At 35.1% G+C, this 18,050-nt stretch overlaps 1 protein-coding gene across 2 annotated transcripts; it reads left to right on the top strand.

Moving 5' to 3' along the window:
* Positions 1-568: 568 nt before the first annotated feature.
* Positions 569-17,194, top strand: LOC117915193 (synaptotagmin-2-like). Of its 2 annotated transcripts, none has more exons than XM_034830762.1 (9): positions 569-1,673; positions 5,171-5,412; positions 5,789-5,807; positions 6,971-7,173; positions 7,452-7,561; positions 7,703-7,801; positions 14,636-15,089; positions 15,192-15,347; positions 16,637-17,194. In XM_034830762.1, exons 1-8 carry the CDS (start codon positions 886-888, stop codon positions 15,293-15,295), a joined length of 2,019 nt encoding a protein of 672 aa, XP_034686653.1. In that variant the 5' UTR covers positions 569-885; the 3' UTR covers positions 15,296-15,347; positions 16,637-17,194. The 2 variants fall into 2 exon arrangements, with proteins under 2 accessions (XP_034686653.1, XP_034686658.1); XM_034830767.1 differs by having other exon boundaries at positions 570-1,673; positions 15,207-15,347.
* The last annotated feature ends 856 nt before the right edge of the window (positions 17,195-18,050 follow it).

Genomic DNA, 18,050 nt, shown 5'->3' with positions numbered 1-18,050 from the left:
AAATGTTTTATGAATAAGAACTTACTCCCAATGTCTTATAGCAATGACCTATTAACTATCTTCAACTTTCTTTTTATATCGTCAGTCTTTTTTAATTGTTATTAATTTTAGTTTTTGAAAATACAATTATATAATATGATAATCCTCTTTTTTTATATGATTTAAATTTAAAAAAAAATAATATTACTATGTTATAAACAAGAAATATAATGTTGTTTCACTTTAAATTCAAGAAATACATCATTTTAACACTATCATAATAATTCTCATATGATAAATTTTCCATGTCATGTATCACATCCCCGCGCGTGTCAAATCTTAATCTAATTGTACGAGGAAGATTTGTTTCAAATGACAATGAAAACACGTTTCATATTTTCTTTCTAATTGGCCTAACTATTCTGGACGGCGGTACGTTCTGAATACTAATTGGAGGGTCAAGACATCATAGAGAAGAAAATGGTAGGATGACGTGTTTGCACAAGAGGAGAAAAGAGGAAAACGTGTCGGCTCCGACCCACGTGTACCTCGTTCCAAAAAGGCTGATCATCCACGTCGCTCGCATTTGCGGCTTTCAGCCATCCTCAAGATCTCATGCCTCCACGCTCCACTTCTGCCCACTTGTTGTAACTTTTTTCTCCCTCTCAAAACTCCCACCATTCTTCTCCAATCTCCACCACTCTTCAATCTCCTTTTATCATTGATTTCTATTTCATTTTTTTTACTGATTTCTGTTTCTTTTGGGTTTTGCTGATTAGGCATGGGAATTTTGGGTTCCCTGCAATTTGATTCAGTTCAGCAGCAGCCCAAATTGTCGAGATTGCGATTTTGAGCTTCTTTCATTATTCAATCTGTGATTCATGTCAATTAGGGCTTCCGGTTTAAATGGTTTTGCAGTCTACTTCTGCGAGCTTCCATTTCTCGCAGATTTTCAATGCTTGCTCCTGTGAAACCACTCCGTGGAATTTGAATTTCCCACCCATTGTTTTCTCCAAGAAAAGGAAGAGATTTTGCCGAAGGAAAAGGGTTTTTCTGGCTTGTGCGATTCCCTCTGACCGCCGACGCGGGAATTTCAATGTCCAATTGGCCAGTTCCACCAGCCGTGGAGCGAAAATCTTTGTGGTAAATCGATTCTCCGAGGAATTCAATGATGGGGAAGGGTCCCAAGAATCCTCAGTTCAAATGGGTTCACAATTCACCAACTTCCAAGAAGACCCAATTGTGGATAAGCTCAGGACTCAACTGGGTGTGATCCACCCCATCCCTTCGCCTCCCATTAATCGCAACATTGTTGGATTATTTGGGTTCTTTTTCTTGATTGGAGTAGTTTTCGATAAGGTATGGACATCGGGGAAGAAGAAGAAATCGAACATTGAGCAGGGGCGGTCCGGGATTTGGCCACAGGTGCCCACCAGTTTTTCCTTGCTTTTGGAAAAGGATTTGCAGAGGAAGGAGTCAGTAGAATGGGTGAACATGGTTTTGGGGAAGTTGTGGAAGGTGTACCGAGGTGGGATTGAGAATTGGCTCATTGGGTTGCTTCAGCCCGTCATTGACAATCTGAAGAAACCCGATTACGTGCGAAGAGTTGAAATTAAGCAGTTCTCCTTAGGGGATGAGCCGTTGTCAGTTAGGAATGTCGAGCGCAGAACTTCTCGTCGGGCCAATGATTTGCAGTAAGAATCATCTTGAAACCATTGAATTTGATATAAATTTCTACTGCTATCTTTCAGTAGTTATTGTTAATTTTGCCCTCAGGATTGTGCTTGGTTTGGTTCTAGTTTGAGTGGAGATACTTCAAACTGTATTGGTTTATGAAGGTGCTTGTGATCTTCATTGCATTGTTTGTGCACTGATATTTTGTTGATGAGTGGCATGCTTTATTCTCCATTTTTCGTTACATTTTTTTTGGCCTTTAGTGAGATAGCTGATCCTGGACAGTTTGCATTTGAAGGTCTTAGCTTGATTTCTGGTTGCAAATACTGTCCCATTCTCTAAATTGCTTTTTCTGTAAACACTGTGAAATGTGCTGTAATTTTTTGCATGATCAAAGACGGTTACACATTGTTTTACGGAGTGGCATTAGTCTGTTGATTATCTTCTTTAATAATCATATTAAAAATTCTTGAAATCCTCAAGCATCAAGAAAACAGATCTAATACCATTCTAGAATCAGCTAACTTCACTGGAATCCTATAAAACAAAGCTCAAAATTAATTAGGACATAGTCCAGTCTTAGGAAAAAATTCCCACGTGCTCTTAGGTGACCCTAAGTATTTACATAAGGAAAGGTTTCATGATTTATGAGATGGAGAACACTACCTAATGACCTTGTTTTCGGAAATTTGTTAGGGCTCTTTAAACACTTTTAACCACCTCAAGACACTTTATGTAATAAAGGTGAAGTTGATGAGGGAGTAGTTCTAAGAACTATATGGAAAACCTGTGGTCAGTAGGTTTTTTGTGCAATTCTGAGGTTGTCTGCTTCAATTCTGAAGGTGGCTCCAGTGGTAAAGGGTTGGGGAGGGTTTGTGGGAGGTTATAGGTTCAAGTCCTAACGGGGACAAAAAATTTACCTATAAAAAAAAATGTTTATTGATATAAAATATGGAATCACACAAAATGGATGGCATGAAGCTTAGTATATGTTGATTTTAAGTATTAATCTTGCATTTCTCTAACTGATATATGTGGAAAATCATAAAATATGTGAGAGATTTGATTTAGTGGTGTAAATGTGATGTTGTGATTTGATTTAGTGGAGTAAATTAGGGGATAGAATCAGCTAAGTCAATGTTTCTAATTTAGTTTTCATTATTATTTTTTCTGTTTTTAGGGTAGTGGGTATTTGCATAGTCGTATCTTTTTATTTTCTTCCTTTTGCATATACTCAAGAGTGGTCTTATATGTATGTTGTAATCCTAAACTTCAAAGATATAGAGGAACAGTTTTTTTCTCTAAACTTTCATGGTATCAGAGCTAGTTTCCTACTGAAATTAATACATTTATTTTTGGTTTCAAGTACCGGATTTTTATTTTTTTATTTTTTCCTGGAACTATTAGGCTGCTGGTAGGAGGATTTGATGTTAGGAATCAACAAGGAGAATAATTTTGTAGATTCTTCACAACAGGTATCAATGCCTCCATTTCAAGTCTCACCTCATGGCACTAGTGATGATCCTTCATTGCACATCATCACTACCAAATGGACTGAATTTTCTTAGATGGTTTCAGTCCATTAACTTGTTTATTTGTGGGAAAGGGAAACTAGGGAACTCCATGATCATGGCTTGGTTAGTTAATTCTATGGAGCCGGAGATAGGTTGGAATTACATGTTTTCACCAATACAAATGAGCTTTAAGAAGCAGTCATGGAAGAAATGAGGGCTCTTGAAATGAATGGAACTTGAGATTTGGTAAGTTTGCCAAGAGGGAAGACACCATTAGGATGCAAGTAGGTATTTACTGTCAAGTATAAGCTTGATGTTTTGATAGAGAGGTATAAAGCTAGGTTGGTAACCAAGGGCTTTACACAAACATATAGTATTGACTATCAAGAGACGTTTGCACCGGTTGCCAAGATGAACACAATCCAAGTCTTATTGTCACTTGCAATCAATCTAAATTGGCCATTACAATAGCTAGATGTAAAAAATGCTTTTCTAAATGGAGAATTGGAGGAGGAAGTGTATATGGATTTGCCCTCTAGTTTTGAGCAATCATTTGGAATTGGAAAAGTCTGTAAATTGAAGAGATCTCTCTATGGGGTGAAGTAGTCTTCAAGAGCATGGTGATCATTTCACAAAGTCCATTTGGAATCTTGGGTATATGCAAAGTTAGACCGATGACACAAAGTTCTACAAACATTCTAGTGACAATAAGATTGCCATTTGATAGTATATGTAGATGATATCATCTTGACAGGTGATAACATTATGTAATTGGAGAAATTAAAGAAGTTGCTAAAGAATTTGAAATTAAAGATCTTGGCTAGTTGAGATACTTCCTTGGTATGGAAGTTGCAACATCTCAAGGTGGTATATTTGTTTCTCAACGAAAATATACTTTAGACTTGCTTAAAGAAACAAGAATGTTGGGTTGTAAACCAACTAATGCACCAATTGATCCTAATAGGAAATTGGGGTAAACGGAGTTAAGTTCAAGTGTGGATAAAGGACGCTATCAACGTTTGGTGGGTAAACTGATATACTTATCACATACATGTCCTGATATAGCGTTTGTAGTTAGTATGGTTAGCCAATTTATGCACTCACCTACTGAAGAATGTTTTGAAGCCGTGTATCAAGTTATGAAGTATTTGAAATAAAGCCCAGGGAAAGGATTATTGCTTGAAAAAAGGGGCATATGTAGATTGAGGTGTATACTAATGTTGATTAGGCAAGAGATAACAAAAATAGAAGATTAACTTCAGGTTATTGTGCCTTTGTTGTAGGGAACGTGGTAACTTGGAGAAGCAAGAAACAAAATGTTGTTGCTAGAAGTAGTGCAAAGTTGAGTTTTGGACCGCTGCTTATGGAATTTGTGAACTCATTTGGTTGAAGAAGATATAGAAGAATTGAGGATTCCTTATGAGAAACCTATGAAATTATACTGTGATAATGAAGCAACGATTAGCGTAACCCACAATCTAGTTCAACATGATAGAACTAAGCATGTTGAAGTGGATCATCATTTCATTAAGGAAAAACTTGAGGGGCCTTAGTCTATATGCCATATGTTTGCAACAGAAAAATAGCTAGCGGATATCCTAACTAAAGGCCTTCAGAAGCAGTTGTTTGAAGTTCTAGTAAACAAGTTGGGAATGTTAAACATCTTTGAACTAGCTTGAGGGGGAGTGTGGAAAATCATAAAATATGTGGGAGATTCGATTTAGTGCTGTAAATGGGATGTTGTGATTTGATTTGATGGAGTAAATTAGGGGATGGAATCAATTGAGTCAATGTTTATAATTTAGTTTTTATGTTTTTTTTTTATGTTTTTTTGTTTTCAGGGTAGTGATTATTTGCATAACTGCATCTTTTTATTTTTTTCCTTTTGCATGTACTCGATAGTAGTCCTCCTATGTATATGTTGTAATCCTAAACTTCAAAGGTATAGAGGAACAATCTTTTCCTCTAAACTTTCAATATATGTTTTCTTTGATGTTATCCAGGTATCAAATAGGCCTCCGTTATACAGGTGGGGCTCGAATGCTGTTAATGCTGTCACTTAAATTCAGCATCATCCCCATTGTTGTGCCAGTTGGTGTTCGTGATTTTGACATTGATGGGGAACTTTGGGTTAAATTGCGGTTGATTCCAACAGAGCCTTGGGTTGGAGCTGTTTCATGGGCTTTTGTTTCACTTCCAAAAATAAAAGTTGAATTGTCACCATTTCGCTTGTTCAATCTAATGGGTATGTCATACTTTCATGGTTTTCATAATTTCTTCCATGCATTTGCATTCATCAAAGTTACTTAGATGAACATTAGTCCTTGTTGATGCATGTTTATAACTTCAGGTAACAGAAAATTAGTTAGAAGGATGATGGAAGGAATTGAGGGAAACATATAGAAAGAAGTTTTTGCAGTATCATGAAGTATACTTATCCTATTTGTCATATCATTGTTGAGATTTAATGGTTAAATAATGTATGCATTATACAAACTTTATTCTATAGGTTTTTATATGAAGCAAGGTAACCTAACAATGAGGTACTGATATTTGTTTCTTTCTTTTCCTTTTTCTTTTGATTTTCTCCCATCTTTTGTGCATGCATTGGACAATACCAGCAATTCCTGTTCTTTCAATGTAAGTGGGCTTTTGTCTCTATAAGACTATTGTTGTTGCATATATACTGTTAACATTATGATTATTATTATTATTATTGTTATTTTTTGGTACATTCATATCAAATTGGTAAAGAAGGTGAAGTCTGCTTGCTTTATGGATTCGATAAACTTGGGGGAGTTGATTTTTTTGGGGTTTTCAGCTTATTATTGCTCTTTTCCCCCCTCCTTGGACATCATTTTTTTTTTGCATCTTTGCCTTTTGAATTTGAGTTTCCAACGGTATAGTTCTATCTCTGGATTAGAGGTGGCTCCTGATGCTCTTGATCTATAACCATTCTCCAATGAAGCTCTTTGTCTACACAAGACTCTCATTTGTTGAGAGCATCACCATATACTTAGCTACCCATATGCAACCAGGAGGAAGTTGCATGGAATGTTAAGACTTTAACATAAGTTGGTTGATATATGTTGTTGGCCTAAACCTAACACCTTAAGCTTTTGGGTTAAATTGGTAGCTTTACAAGTTTTAATATACAAATCCAATCCCATTTTGTTTCTAAATCTAAATATGACAATGGAAATAAAATTACTCACAAAATATTATTATATAATTCTCAATACCAAATGTAAAGATTCTTAATGATTTTTTTTTATTTAACTAAATAAGGTCCTCCTTCTATATGTACCCGTTCTTATAAGTTGTTTTTGTTAGCAAAAGAAAAGGGATGGCTAACTTGAATTAGAACTTCACAGGTTTTTTGGGAAAAAAGCAAATAAAGGGACTTTGTATATTGTAAATTTGAAACTAAGCAATTCACATATCAATTAATCATGTCCATTCTAATTTGCAATTTGTAATTTTTAATTGACCATGTCAGTGTAATTTTGGGCTTTTAAATATATGTGGTTCATGGTATGGTATTTAATTGACATTCTTAGACTCATATACCAATCACTTCAGTTTTATTATTTGAGCTCCCTACTCCATTCAGAGGTGTGATTCAGTGGTTGTGTGATTTTTTGTTAAGCAGAGTCAACCATTTTAAGAACATTCAACTCTTATTTATGTCCCTCTTCACCTCAGAAACAGCATGCTTCCTTTTCTTTTGATAAGTGGTGCATATCTTGTGGGCTGTGGTGCCTTTTTTCATTTATTCACTTTGATGTTTGACCATGACTTAGGTTTTTGAAAAAACTTCTCACTGAGGATTTGCCTCGACTTTTTGTACGTCCTAAGAAGATCGTTTTAGATTTCCAAAAAGGAAAAGCAGTTGGTCCTGTTGCAAATGCTTTAACGGGAGAAATGCAAGAAGGAAACAGGGACTTTGTTGGAGAACTATCGGTGACACTTGTAGATGCGCGGAAGCTCTCTTATGTTTTCTATGGTAACAATCCTTCCTCCTTGTGTAGTAGTGGTTTCTGAGGCCCATGTGCATTATAAATCGTAAAATTCTATTAGTTTTGTATGTGATCGGTTTGAGATGCTTATTTGGAAACTTATTTCTTGTTTGGAAAACTGCCCTTAACATTGACTTTGAATTGTCAGTTGGTTTGTGCAAAATTTATTTATTTAAAGCTTGTGTATGAATAGGATCTTCTGAACAGCATTTGTTCCTTTATTCAGTATGCCCTGCCATACTCACTGATCCTCTGATGATTTCAGGTAAAACGGATCCTTACGTCACTCTAAGCCTAGGAGATCAGAAAATACGTAGTAAAAAGAACAGTCAGACCACTGTCATTGGGCCTCCTGGTGAGCCAATTTGGAATCAGGTGAAGCTTCTTAGTGTTTCATCTTCATCTATTGTGTTTCATTCTGTAAACTGTTCAATCAGCACTCTGGAGTTTATGTGAGATGGATTGGTTTTGTCTAGAAAACTTGTCAGTAATCATGTTTTTCTCCCTTGGCGGCAGGATTTTCATATGCTTGTTGCAAATCCTAGAAAACAGAAATTACTAATCCAAGTGAAGGATTCTCTTGGATTTGCAGACTTGACAATTGGCACGGGAGAGGTAAATTATCTTATTCTCAAAAAATGTTTGTTTTACTGGACAATTCGTTATGATGATTTTGGGTCATATATTTACTTCTCTTTTTCATTTCATTCCAAACTGAGTCTCTCTACCCCATGATTTGAAAGAACCAAGTTCATTGTTAGGCTACATTGACTATGACCATGAACACTCCTTCAATACATGTAGTGTAGCTCCTATCCTATTGTAAACTGTTTATTCCTTTCCTTTTTTGGTTGGCAAGTTTAATCTTTTTAACCATGCAAACAGAATGTGAAATATACAATGCAGTGCATGACAAGGCCCCAAGGGCACACCCAAAAAATCGGGTGAAACCTTCCTTAGAAGAGTCACAAGAAAAAAAAAAAGAAGGATAAATAAATAAATAAAAGATAGAAAAACAGATCACAAGTAAGACATAACTCACATAATATCTCTTCCAAAACACATTGAAACCTATAGAATTCAGTGAGCTGTCTGGAGAAACACACAAATCCCAGACCATGGTAGCAGTTCCAAAGAAACAAGGTTTGAGAATGCCCTTACAGGTCCCTTAAGACTGATTCTGGTCTCCACACACCACCAACCCTCCCACCCCACCTCTTTTTTTTTTTTTTCTTTTTAACCGTACCAGAATGATCGCAACCTAATGACTCAAATTCCTCAGTTACAAAACAACCATTAGGATTAGCATGAGTCTTGGTCACAACTTCAGCTAAGCATGGTCCCCATCCAAACTATGGAAGTAGCACCTTAAATTTGTTGAAATATATATATAATATTATATATATATTATTTTATATATATATATATATATATATAATTCAATAAATTAGGAAAAATAAGGGAGCATGAGATGAGAGATATTAGGCTTCTCTCCACTAGACTTTCTCATATGACAATTAGTAAGCAAAAAATTGTGTAAGATCTCTTGAGATGAGATAAATTATGCACATCTACTTGAAGAGCTCCCTCAAGTTGGGGCATGCATATAGCACTCATGCCCAGCTTGACTTATGCACTCTGCAAATCATTATTCAAAACTCCCTTACTATATCTGGTTATTGATTTCCATTCTTCACAAGAGATGTCCTTTTGTGTTCTGACTTCTCCATTTTCTACTTTGTCTAATTATGCTAAATCTAAATCTGAGCTATGCTTATTGCGGTTTTGTTGTCACAATACAATCTCATTGTATTGTTGAGGCAACCATGAAAAGTACCTTCAAACAAAACAGTTCACTTGTCCATTTGCCATTTCTCTAAATTTGGCTTCTCCACTTGACTTAGCTACAAAAGATAGCTTTTTTACTTTACCAATTTACTAGATTAAACAAACCTCAATGGGTGTCCCCTCCTCTAACAAGTCCCTCGTGAGGGCATATGTAGATGTGAAGTGGCTTTGTAAAATAGTGTATGCCCGATCTGCATTAGTAAGAGCCTTCATTCTTATATGTCCATGTTTTCTAAATAATAGATCTTACTTGCCTGTTGATTCTCAAAGTACTTAATAAGATTCTGTAGTGACTTGTCAACAAATTTCAATTTCATAGGTGGTGTATTGCATTGATTAGAACCTCTAGTTGGATGGTATTCATTCTTTTTTCCTACATATTTATATATTGAACACAAAGATGAATTGAGGATGAATTTCTGATTCTCATTACTGCAGTGTACACGGGATTTACAATTCTATTTATAGATAAAATGGTCTAAATCTATTTAAAGAAATAACCTACTTATAGGAAATAATTCAAATTCAAATTCAAAAAAATACAATATTCTAAATATAGATAATACTTCTGAATTTTCAGTGGTGAATCTCGTAATTTTCATTAGTGAATTTGAACCAATCTTTTCACACTCCCCCTCAAGCTGGCTCGAAAATGTCTTTCATACCTTGCTTGCAAGTTATGCCATCGAATTGCCCCTTGTGTAACCCCTTAGGAAAAATATTTGCCAATTGCTCGATTGAAGGAATATAAGGCATGCAGATGAGTTTATTGTCTAACTTCTCTTTGATAAAGTGTTGGTCAACTTATACGTGTTTAGCTGTATCATGTTGAACCATATTATGTGCTATATTGATCATGGCTTTATTGTCACAATAGAGCTTCATAGGAATAGAACTTGTTGCTTTGAGGTCTTTAAGTAGTTTTTTTAGTCACAAAAGTTTGTAAATCCCATAAACTGCTGCTCCAAATTGAGCTTTCACATTGTTTCTAGCTACCATAGTGTGCTTCTTGCTTCTCCAAGACGCTAGGTTGCCTCCAATAAATGTACAATAGCTTGATGTGGACCATTGATCTATTATGCTTCCTGCCCAATCAACATTGAAGTAAGTTTCAATCCACCAACGACCATGATTCTCAAATAATAAACTCCCTTAGTGAGTGCATAGATTGACTCACTAGACTCACTGTAAACGCTATGTTCGACTGGGTATGAGATAGATAAAGTAGTCTCCTAACTAACCTTTGAAACTGCTCTGATTCACCACCTTATATGCATTTGTTGGTTGTAGCCTAAGATTGGGCTCCATTGGGATTTCTACTGGTTTGCAACCAAGTAAACCAATCTCCTCAAGTAGGTCAAGTATATACTTTCACACAAATATTTCCTTCTTAGACCTCATAAACTCCATGCCCAAAAAGCATCTTAGGGCTCCAAGGTCTTTAATTTCAAATTCTCTTGTGACGAACTTCTTCAAGACCTCTAGTTCCCTTGCAACAATGAGTATGACTATCTTATCTGTAGTTGAGTACTTGTAGAACAATGTGTGATCGGCTTGACTTTGTCAATATCCACACTTTTTGACAACCTTAGTGAATCGATCAAATCAAGCTTTAGGTGATTGTTTTAGTCTGTAGAGAAACTTCTTTAATTTGAATACTTTTCCAGTTCCAAGCACGCTTTCAAACTTGGTAGTAGGTCCATGAAGACCTCCTCCTCTAGCTCTTTATTTAGAAAAACATTCTTCACGTCAAGTTGATGCATTGGCCAACTCAAATTTACAACAAAGGATAGTAGTACTTGAATCGAATTAACTTTTGCAATAGAGGCAAAGATCTCCTGATAGCCAATTCTATAAGTCTAGGGGAATCCTTTGGTTACAAGCCTTGCCTTGTACCTATCAACACTTCCGTTTGCTTGCATTTAATTGTAAACACCCACTTACAACCCACAATCCTTTTATCTCTTGGCAGTTCAACAATTTCTTGGGTACCATTCTTCTTAAGAGCATTCATCTCTTTCATGATTGTCGTCCTCCTTTTAGTGTGATCCAAGGCTTCTTGTATAGTTTTGGGCAATGAAATACTAAAAAGATTAGAAGTTAAGGTGCTATAAAGTTTATGGAATGAGACATACTTTGTAATAGGATGCATAGTGCAAGAACATGTTCCCTTTCTAAGTGCAATGGGAACACTAAGGTCATATAAAACACTGTTTAGATTACTAGATTTAGTAATTGAACATGGGCTTGACAAAGAGATACTTGTTTCATCCAAAGGTCCATTATTCAGAGGATTTGCTTGACTTATTTTCGGTTGTGATTCTTTATTCTAATTATTTTTCCTTCAAGAGTAGGTACACAACTCACTTTGAGTTTGTTTTTATAGCGGCTCTCCCCCTGAATTAGATATAAAGGTAAAGGTTGGACAGTGGGTAAAGGCTTGGTGGGTAACATCTTTAAGTGGGAATTTTGTGGATCACTCGGACACAGGTAAGGGTCCCATCACTTCCAAAAAGGATCTTCCCTCCTAGTACTCTACCCTTGAAGATGATTTTTAGTGAAGTAAGGTTGGTTTTAGAAAAGTGTCACATCCATACAACAAATTTCTTTGAAATAGGATTATAACAATTGTACCTTTTATGTTGAGGAGAATACCTAACAAGTACACACTTTTCTGCTCGAGGTTGAGTTTAGAACAGTTTAGTTCTTGGATGTGGACAAACAGAATGCAACCTAAGGTTTTTAGAGGTAAAGAAGTAAAGATGCGAATATATGGGAAGATGGATGGTAATCTTTTTAGTGGTGTGTCAAATTTCAAGCCTCTGGCGGGAATCCTATTGATTAAGTTAGATGTTGTGAGAGCAACCTCATTGCACAAGTATTTTGGAACCTCCATAGTGAACATTATAGACCTAGCCACCTCGAGTAAATGACGATTGTCTCTTAGCTATACCATTTTGCTATGGAGTATCAGAGCATGTGGATTAGTGGATAATGCCCTTTTCTTTAAAGTACCTACAAAGGATAGAGTTGAAATATTCCTTCCCATTGTCAATTCCTAAAGACTTGTATTTTAGTGTGGAATTGGGTTTCAATCATGGAATAGAACTCTATAAACACTCCTTCGACATCAGATTTTTCTTTTAAGATATACACTTGGTTCTTGCTATGTTTGTGACTTGAGAAGGTCCCCATACATTAATGTGAATTAAGTAAAATGGTTAGGATTCTTGATGAGGATGAAGCAAAAAATGAACATAATGATGTTTAGATAACCGACAAACTTTGCATTGAAATATCAAAGGATTCAAATTTTTGAACAGAGTTGGAAATAATTGTTTCAAATAAGAAAAACTAGGATGACCTAACTTATTGTGCCATAACTTTATTTCATCTTTAACAAGAATAAAAATAACACTACTACTCACAGCTTGAGCTTGTCTACCTTTGAGAAAGTTGTTATCCAAATAATAGAGTCCATTTGTCATTCTAGCATGGCCAATCATCCTCCCTGAATGCTGGTCTTGGAATTCACAATGAGAGTCACAAAATTTTGCAAAATAGTTAGAATCTTTGGTTATTTTGTTAACTGAAAAAAGATTGCAAGAAAGATTAGGAACATGGAGACCAAATTTGAGAATCAGATTTTCAAAGATAATTATAGAACCTTTCCTTGCAATCGGAGACAAGCTGCCTGCTGCCTTATGCAATTCTAATTTTTAAGTGACTAGAACATAGAGAATAAGTGGTAAGTGTGACTGACTGGTCATGTGATCAGATGCACCAGGGTCAATGATCCATGGTGCTGAATTTAGGGAACTAGTGAATGCACTAGCTCTTTGAGCCAAAGACCTGGAGGGTACACCTCAAAGTTGGACTTGATTGATCATTTTGTAGAGATGCTTGGGCTGTTTATTCCTGAAAGGAATCTCGGTTTTCTGTTGTAGCTTGCATTCCACTGCCATTCTTTTCTCCAGGTTTTCTTTCCTTCCAAATTGCTGGTTTTCCATTCAATTTCCAGCACTTTCTTTTGTGTGCCAAGGCCTGTCGCAATAATCACACCAGGCTTTAGGATTTTCATCAGGATTCTTCAATATCTGAGTTCTAGGTCTCTGATTGTATGCTGCTGCAATGGTTTTATTGGCTGGTGCAACAGATTAAGTGCTGAATTCTCTCTGTTGGACAAATATTTTCCCATCATCACTCCTTTGCGACTTTCTTCTCATCTAACCTCAGTTAATGCTTTAGTGATTAAGGGTAGTGGCTCTTTTCCTAGAACACGACCTCTCACTTCATTCAAATCATTCAAGCAGGCTAAAAATTCCATAACACAGTCCTCCGTGATCCTCTGATATTGAGCACTGTCTTCAGCACGTGACCATTCAAGGACATATAAGAGGTCAAGTTCTTGCCACAAACTTCTCAACATATTGTAATAAATTGTTACAAACATAATCCCTAGCGTTGTATTTCTGATCTTCGTTTTTAACTGATAAACTTGAGGAATTGCTCAAATCTGAGTGTCACACTCATTGCATCCCATGGTTGTTTGGTAGTGCTGAGATACATATATGTTTGGCTGATCTCAGATTTCATAGAGTTAACAAGCCATGATAAAATCATAGAATTCTTTGCATCCCAGACATGGTACACAGGATCATCGGATTTTGGGGCCTATCTGATCTTTGTTTTTAACTGATAAACTAGAGGAATTGCTCAAATCTGAGTGTCTCACTCATTGCAGCCCATAGTTGTTTGGTAGTGCTGAGATACATATATGTTTGGCCGATCTCATCATAGAGTTAACAAGCCATGATAAAATCATAGAATTCTTTGCATCCCAGACATCGTACACAAGATCATCGGATTTTGGGGCCTATTTTGTATTGGTCAAAGAGCCGATCTTACCCCTTCCTCTAATGATCAACTTCACAGATTGTGACCACTGCAAGAAGTTCCGTCCATTCGGTCGATGATATGCAGGATTGGACTTTCAATAGCCCTAGTTGATGAAATATGACCATTCTGAGAAGTCTGAATATTAGAGGAATCCCTTGAGGTTTCATTAGAAGATGCTCTATATATTATAAAGAAATGGTTCAAGGAAGATAAGAATTAAAGATGAATACATTGCTTCTACAAATTTGGTACATGAACCAGATTGAGAGAAAAAAAAGAACAAGAAGCCTGGAAAATAAACAGATTAAAAAAACAGAAAAAAATCTGGTATAGGACCAGATAACCGCTGAATGTTTTTTATTTTGTGAGTGGTCAACCCAAAACACTCAAAAGTCTGTTCTAGGGTTTAAGGTGGCTCTGATTCCATGAACACAAAGATAAATTGAGAATGAATTTCTGATTCTCATTACTGCTGTGTACACAGGGTTTACAATCCTATTTATTGATACAATGATCTAAATATACTTAAGGGAATAAACTTTTTACAAGAAATATTTCAAATTCAAATTCAAAGAATACAATATTCTAAATATGAATAATACTTTCTAATTTTCAATGGTGAATCTCCAAATTTTCAGCAGTGAATTGGAATCAACCTTTCCATGTATACATTTTGTAAAAAAAAATTCAATACTTTTGCAGGTTGATCTGGGATCTCTTAAAGATACTGTACCAACAGACAGGATAGTGGTCTTGCAAGGAGGCTGGGGTCTATTTAGGAGAGGTTCTTCTGGGGAAATATTACTTCGACTGACATATAAGGCATATGTTGAGGATGAAGAAGATGACAAGACAGAGGCAGAATCCATGGATACAGATGTTTCGGATGACGAGATGTCTGATTCTGAGGAAGTAGATGCTACCTTTGAGCAGAGTCAAAGGGGAACCTTGAATGGAACAGATAAAGAATCATTTATGGATCTTCTAGCAGCTTTGATTGTGAGTGAGGAATTTCAAGGGATTGTGGCATCTGAAACGGGAAGTATGCAAACTTCTGATGATGTTCCAAGTTTGGACCCAACAATATTAAGATCGATTGGCGTTACTTCTGAACTTAAACCTTCTAATCCAAATAGTGATTCTGAAATTTCTGGAGGTATTTTCAAAGTGTTTCTTTTGTTGAAGTTTATTACTGTTACAGTTCACCTCTTATGTTCACTTAAATTGTCTTGTTTTTTTCTTTTATGCACCATCAAAGACTCTTCATTTGCAGGAACAACATTATTATGGCTTTCTGTGATCACAAGTACTGCTGTGCTAATTGCCCTCTCCATGGGGGGTTCAAGTTTATTCAATCCCTAATATGTTGTGGCAGAGATTCTGAGGCTAGTATTCAGAGCTTCTGATTGATCAAGTAACTCCATGAAACCTTACCTACTGCTTTATACACCATCCCTGTTTAGGTGTTGTTGAGTTGAGTTGCTTTCTGTTTATGGTTCTTTTTGCCTTTTAATTTGGTGCCATTTTTATTCATTGTATGCCCAATTGTTCCATAGTACCCATGCGATTGCTTTTTCATATTTTCTTGACAAAACCATTTTGGTTTGTTGAATTGTCTGGACCAAAGCTTTACTTAGCAAGTTATACCACATAAAAAACTTAGGTTGTTCTTTAATGATGAAAGACTTCTCTGGAGCACATTAACTGGGTATTTTTACTATTCAATAAAAACTTTACTAGATCTGTTACAAGAAAGACCATATTATAACAGTTAATAGTATACATACCGTTTTGCTTTTGAAGTTGTTGTTTTTGGGTAGAAGGTAATTATTGTGCATGTCTTTGGAACAGTTACCTTCTACCCAAAATCCTGATAGAAGTAGTTTAAATTGCAAAATGGATTTAGAACAATCATTAGTATATAGACTACTTCACTTAGATTTAAGTCACAACAATGTTATTGAAGCAGTACACCAGCATTTTCCTTTGTTAATGAAGCAGTTGTTTTGACTCCACAATATTGTAGTCAGGGGCAAATTATTGAACCTCCTAGTTTAATCTTTGGTCCAAGGTTCTAGGTTTAGGTCTTCTTGTAGTATCAGCTGTGTGAAGTTTTTTGCAATAAATACTTCCACAAATGTTTAAGAGTTTGTCAAAATGATGCTTAGAATTTGTGAAACACTAAGACTACAGAACATAGGATAAATTAGTAATATTTCTTCAAAATTGTGAACTTCAACCAAATGATCTGGGATATAATGTATTTTTACTGTTCTGTAGGAGTCAGACATGACACTTTTTTTGAATACTTCGGGCCTTTCTAGGAACTGTTTTTGGAAATAGTTTTCTAACTTACAATTGAAAATATGGAGAACGCTTTAGGATCAATTGAAAACAGTTCTTAACAACTGTTTTTTGAAAATTGTTTGTGAAAATGTCCACAGATAGACCTTTAAAATTGCTATGTTTTAGATTCGCATCATGCATTTTGGTCAATGATCTTGAAATATTGTAGGCATTTGAATTGTTATTAATGTACCTTGTTCCCCAAAAAAGGAGTGGAGAGCATGTTTCCATTAGAAAGAAAGATGAGTAACTAATCAATCTTCAGTTTATCGCACTCTTCTTTAGCCCGTTTCCTGTTTAAGGATTTTGAACAGCTAATGTATAAACTGCTGAATGAATGAACTTGTTCCATGGCAGGCCTGGGAAACATATACTCTTTGCAGCATAACTTGAAGACAGACTCAGTAAGTGGAGTCTGATTTTCATTGTATGTATTAATCTTCCACCATGTAAATTCACATTCATTACCTGAGGAATGTTGTATCGGCAGCAAGAAATTTTTGGCTTCTTTTCCCACCAGCTGTGGTAAACGCAAACCCTTGTATACTACATTGTCTATATGATAGCATACCAGTCTCTTCCAACACTCCCTTTTTTACCAGGCAAGAATGATCATTATTAACATTAGAATGTTGTATTACGGTGAGGTTAACCCAGGAAATGGTTCCTAAAGAACTCATGTTTTGAAGGTAGGATTTTGGTGATTGGAAATTGATTTCTGTAGGGTGGTTCTGGGCCAGAGCTATGGCCATCTGGATGAGGAAGAAGGCATCAAAGAATGTATTGTGGGTTTGAGAGACAGGCATGATCTAGGCCTTTATTTTATATGATTTGACCAGCACTACAGGGTTTGTTCATGATCATTTCTATTTGGATATGGTGAAAATAATAAAATTCTCTTTGATTCATAGATTATTATTCCAATGTATTTATATATAATATATGTATGTATATTTATGTGTTTTTGAACACCATAAGAGGTTCTTACATTAAAGGGGTATCATTACAGTATCGAATCAATACATATCAAAAAACACGATCAATCAGGTTGTGTAATGTATGTATTTACATTTCATTGCTTTGTACCAAATTTGGATTCATTTCTCGATCATACTATTTATATTTGATCTTATTCTTTTGTACTTTGATCACATTATTTGTATTTTCATTAAATGGTTTAGGTTTCAAATAAACTGTTTTTTATTTGAATCCAAATGTTAAGTCTATTAACCTCCACAATTAATTTTATTTTTGCAAATTTTAGGAAAATAACTTTTAAAGAAAAATTAATTGTGTTATAAAGTAGTTAAGTGGGTATATAAATACATGCATAGTGATCCAAATAGGTATCTTAAATTTTTTTTTACCTATTTCCTTAAATTAATTATTGTGGTATTTAAAAATCAATTCTTAGTTTTTTTATTTTTCTTTTATTTTTAAAAGTAATTTCATTTTTTTATTTTGATATTTAGTAATATATATATATTTTGGTTACATTTTAGGATAAATAGTGAGAATAAAAAATATATATATCCTGGCAAGTATTGTACACCCAGAACAAAAAAGTTTCAACCAACATTCATTATTATGCTATCATTAAAGTTACAATAATTTTTTTTTTGAAATTTTTATTTATTATAATTTTGTACTTAGTAATTAATCTTAGATATAAAAAGTATTGATAAAAAAATTAAGTTAATGGGAAAAAAATGTAATTTAAGGTAATATCATTTTATGTAGCAATCAGACCAAATGTTTAATAGAAATAAAA

Source organism: Vitis riparia, chromosome 1, assembly GCF_004353265.1.
Source record: "Vitis riparia cultivar Riparia Gloire de Montpellier isolate 1030 chromosome 1, EGFV_Vit.rip_1.0, whole genome shotgun sequence".
Lineage (NCBI taxonomy): Eukaryota > Viridiplantae > Streptophyta > Magnoliopsida > Vitales > Vitaceae > Vitis > Vitis riparia.
Note: the sequence above shows the minus strand (reverse complement) of the source record. Positions and strands in the feature narration are given on the sequence as shown.

What these genes read in the sequence shown, in the direction of transcription:
- LOC117915193 (XM_034830762.1), top strand. Translation starts at nt 886, where the DNA reads ATGGTTTTGCAGTCTACTTCTGCGAGCTTCCATTTCTCGCAGATTTTC. An exon ending in CGTCGGGCCAATGATTTGCA is followed by an intron (nt 1,674 to 5,170) that starts GTAAGAATCATC and finishes GATGTTATCCAG; the next exon opens with GTATCAAATAGGCCTCCGTT. An exon ending in GTGAGCCAATTTGGAATCAG is followed by an intron (nt 7,562 to 7,702) that starts GTGAAGCTTCTT and finishes CCTTGGCGGCAG; the next exon opens with GATTTTCATATGCTTGTTGC.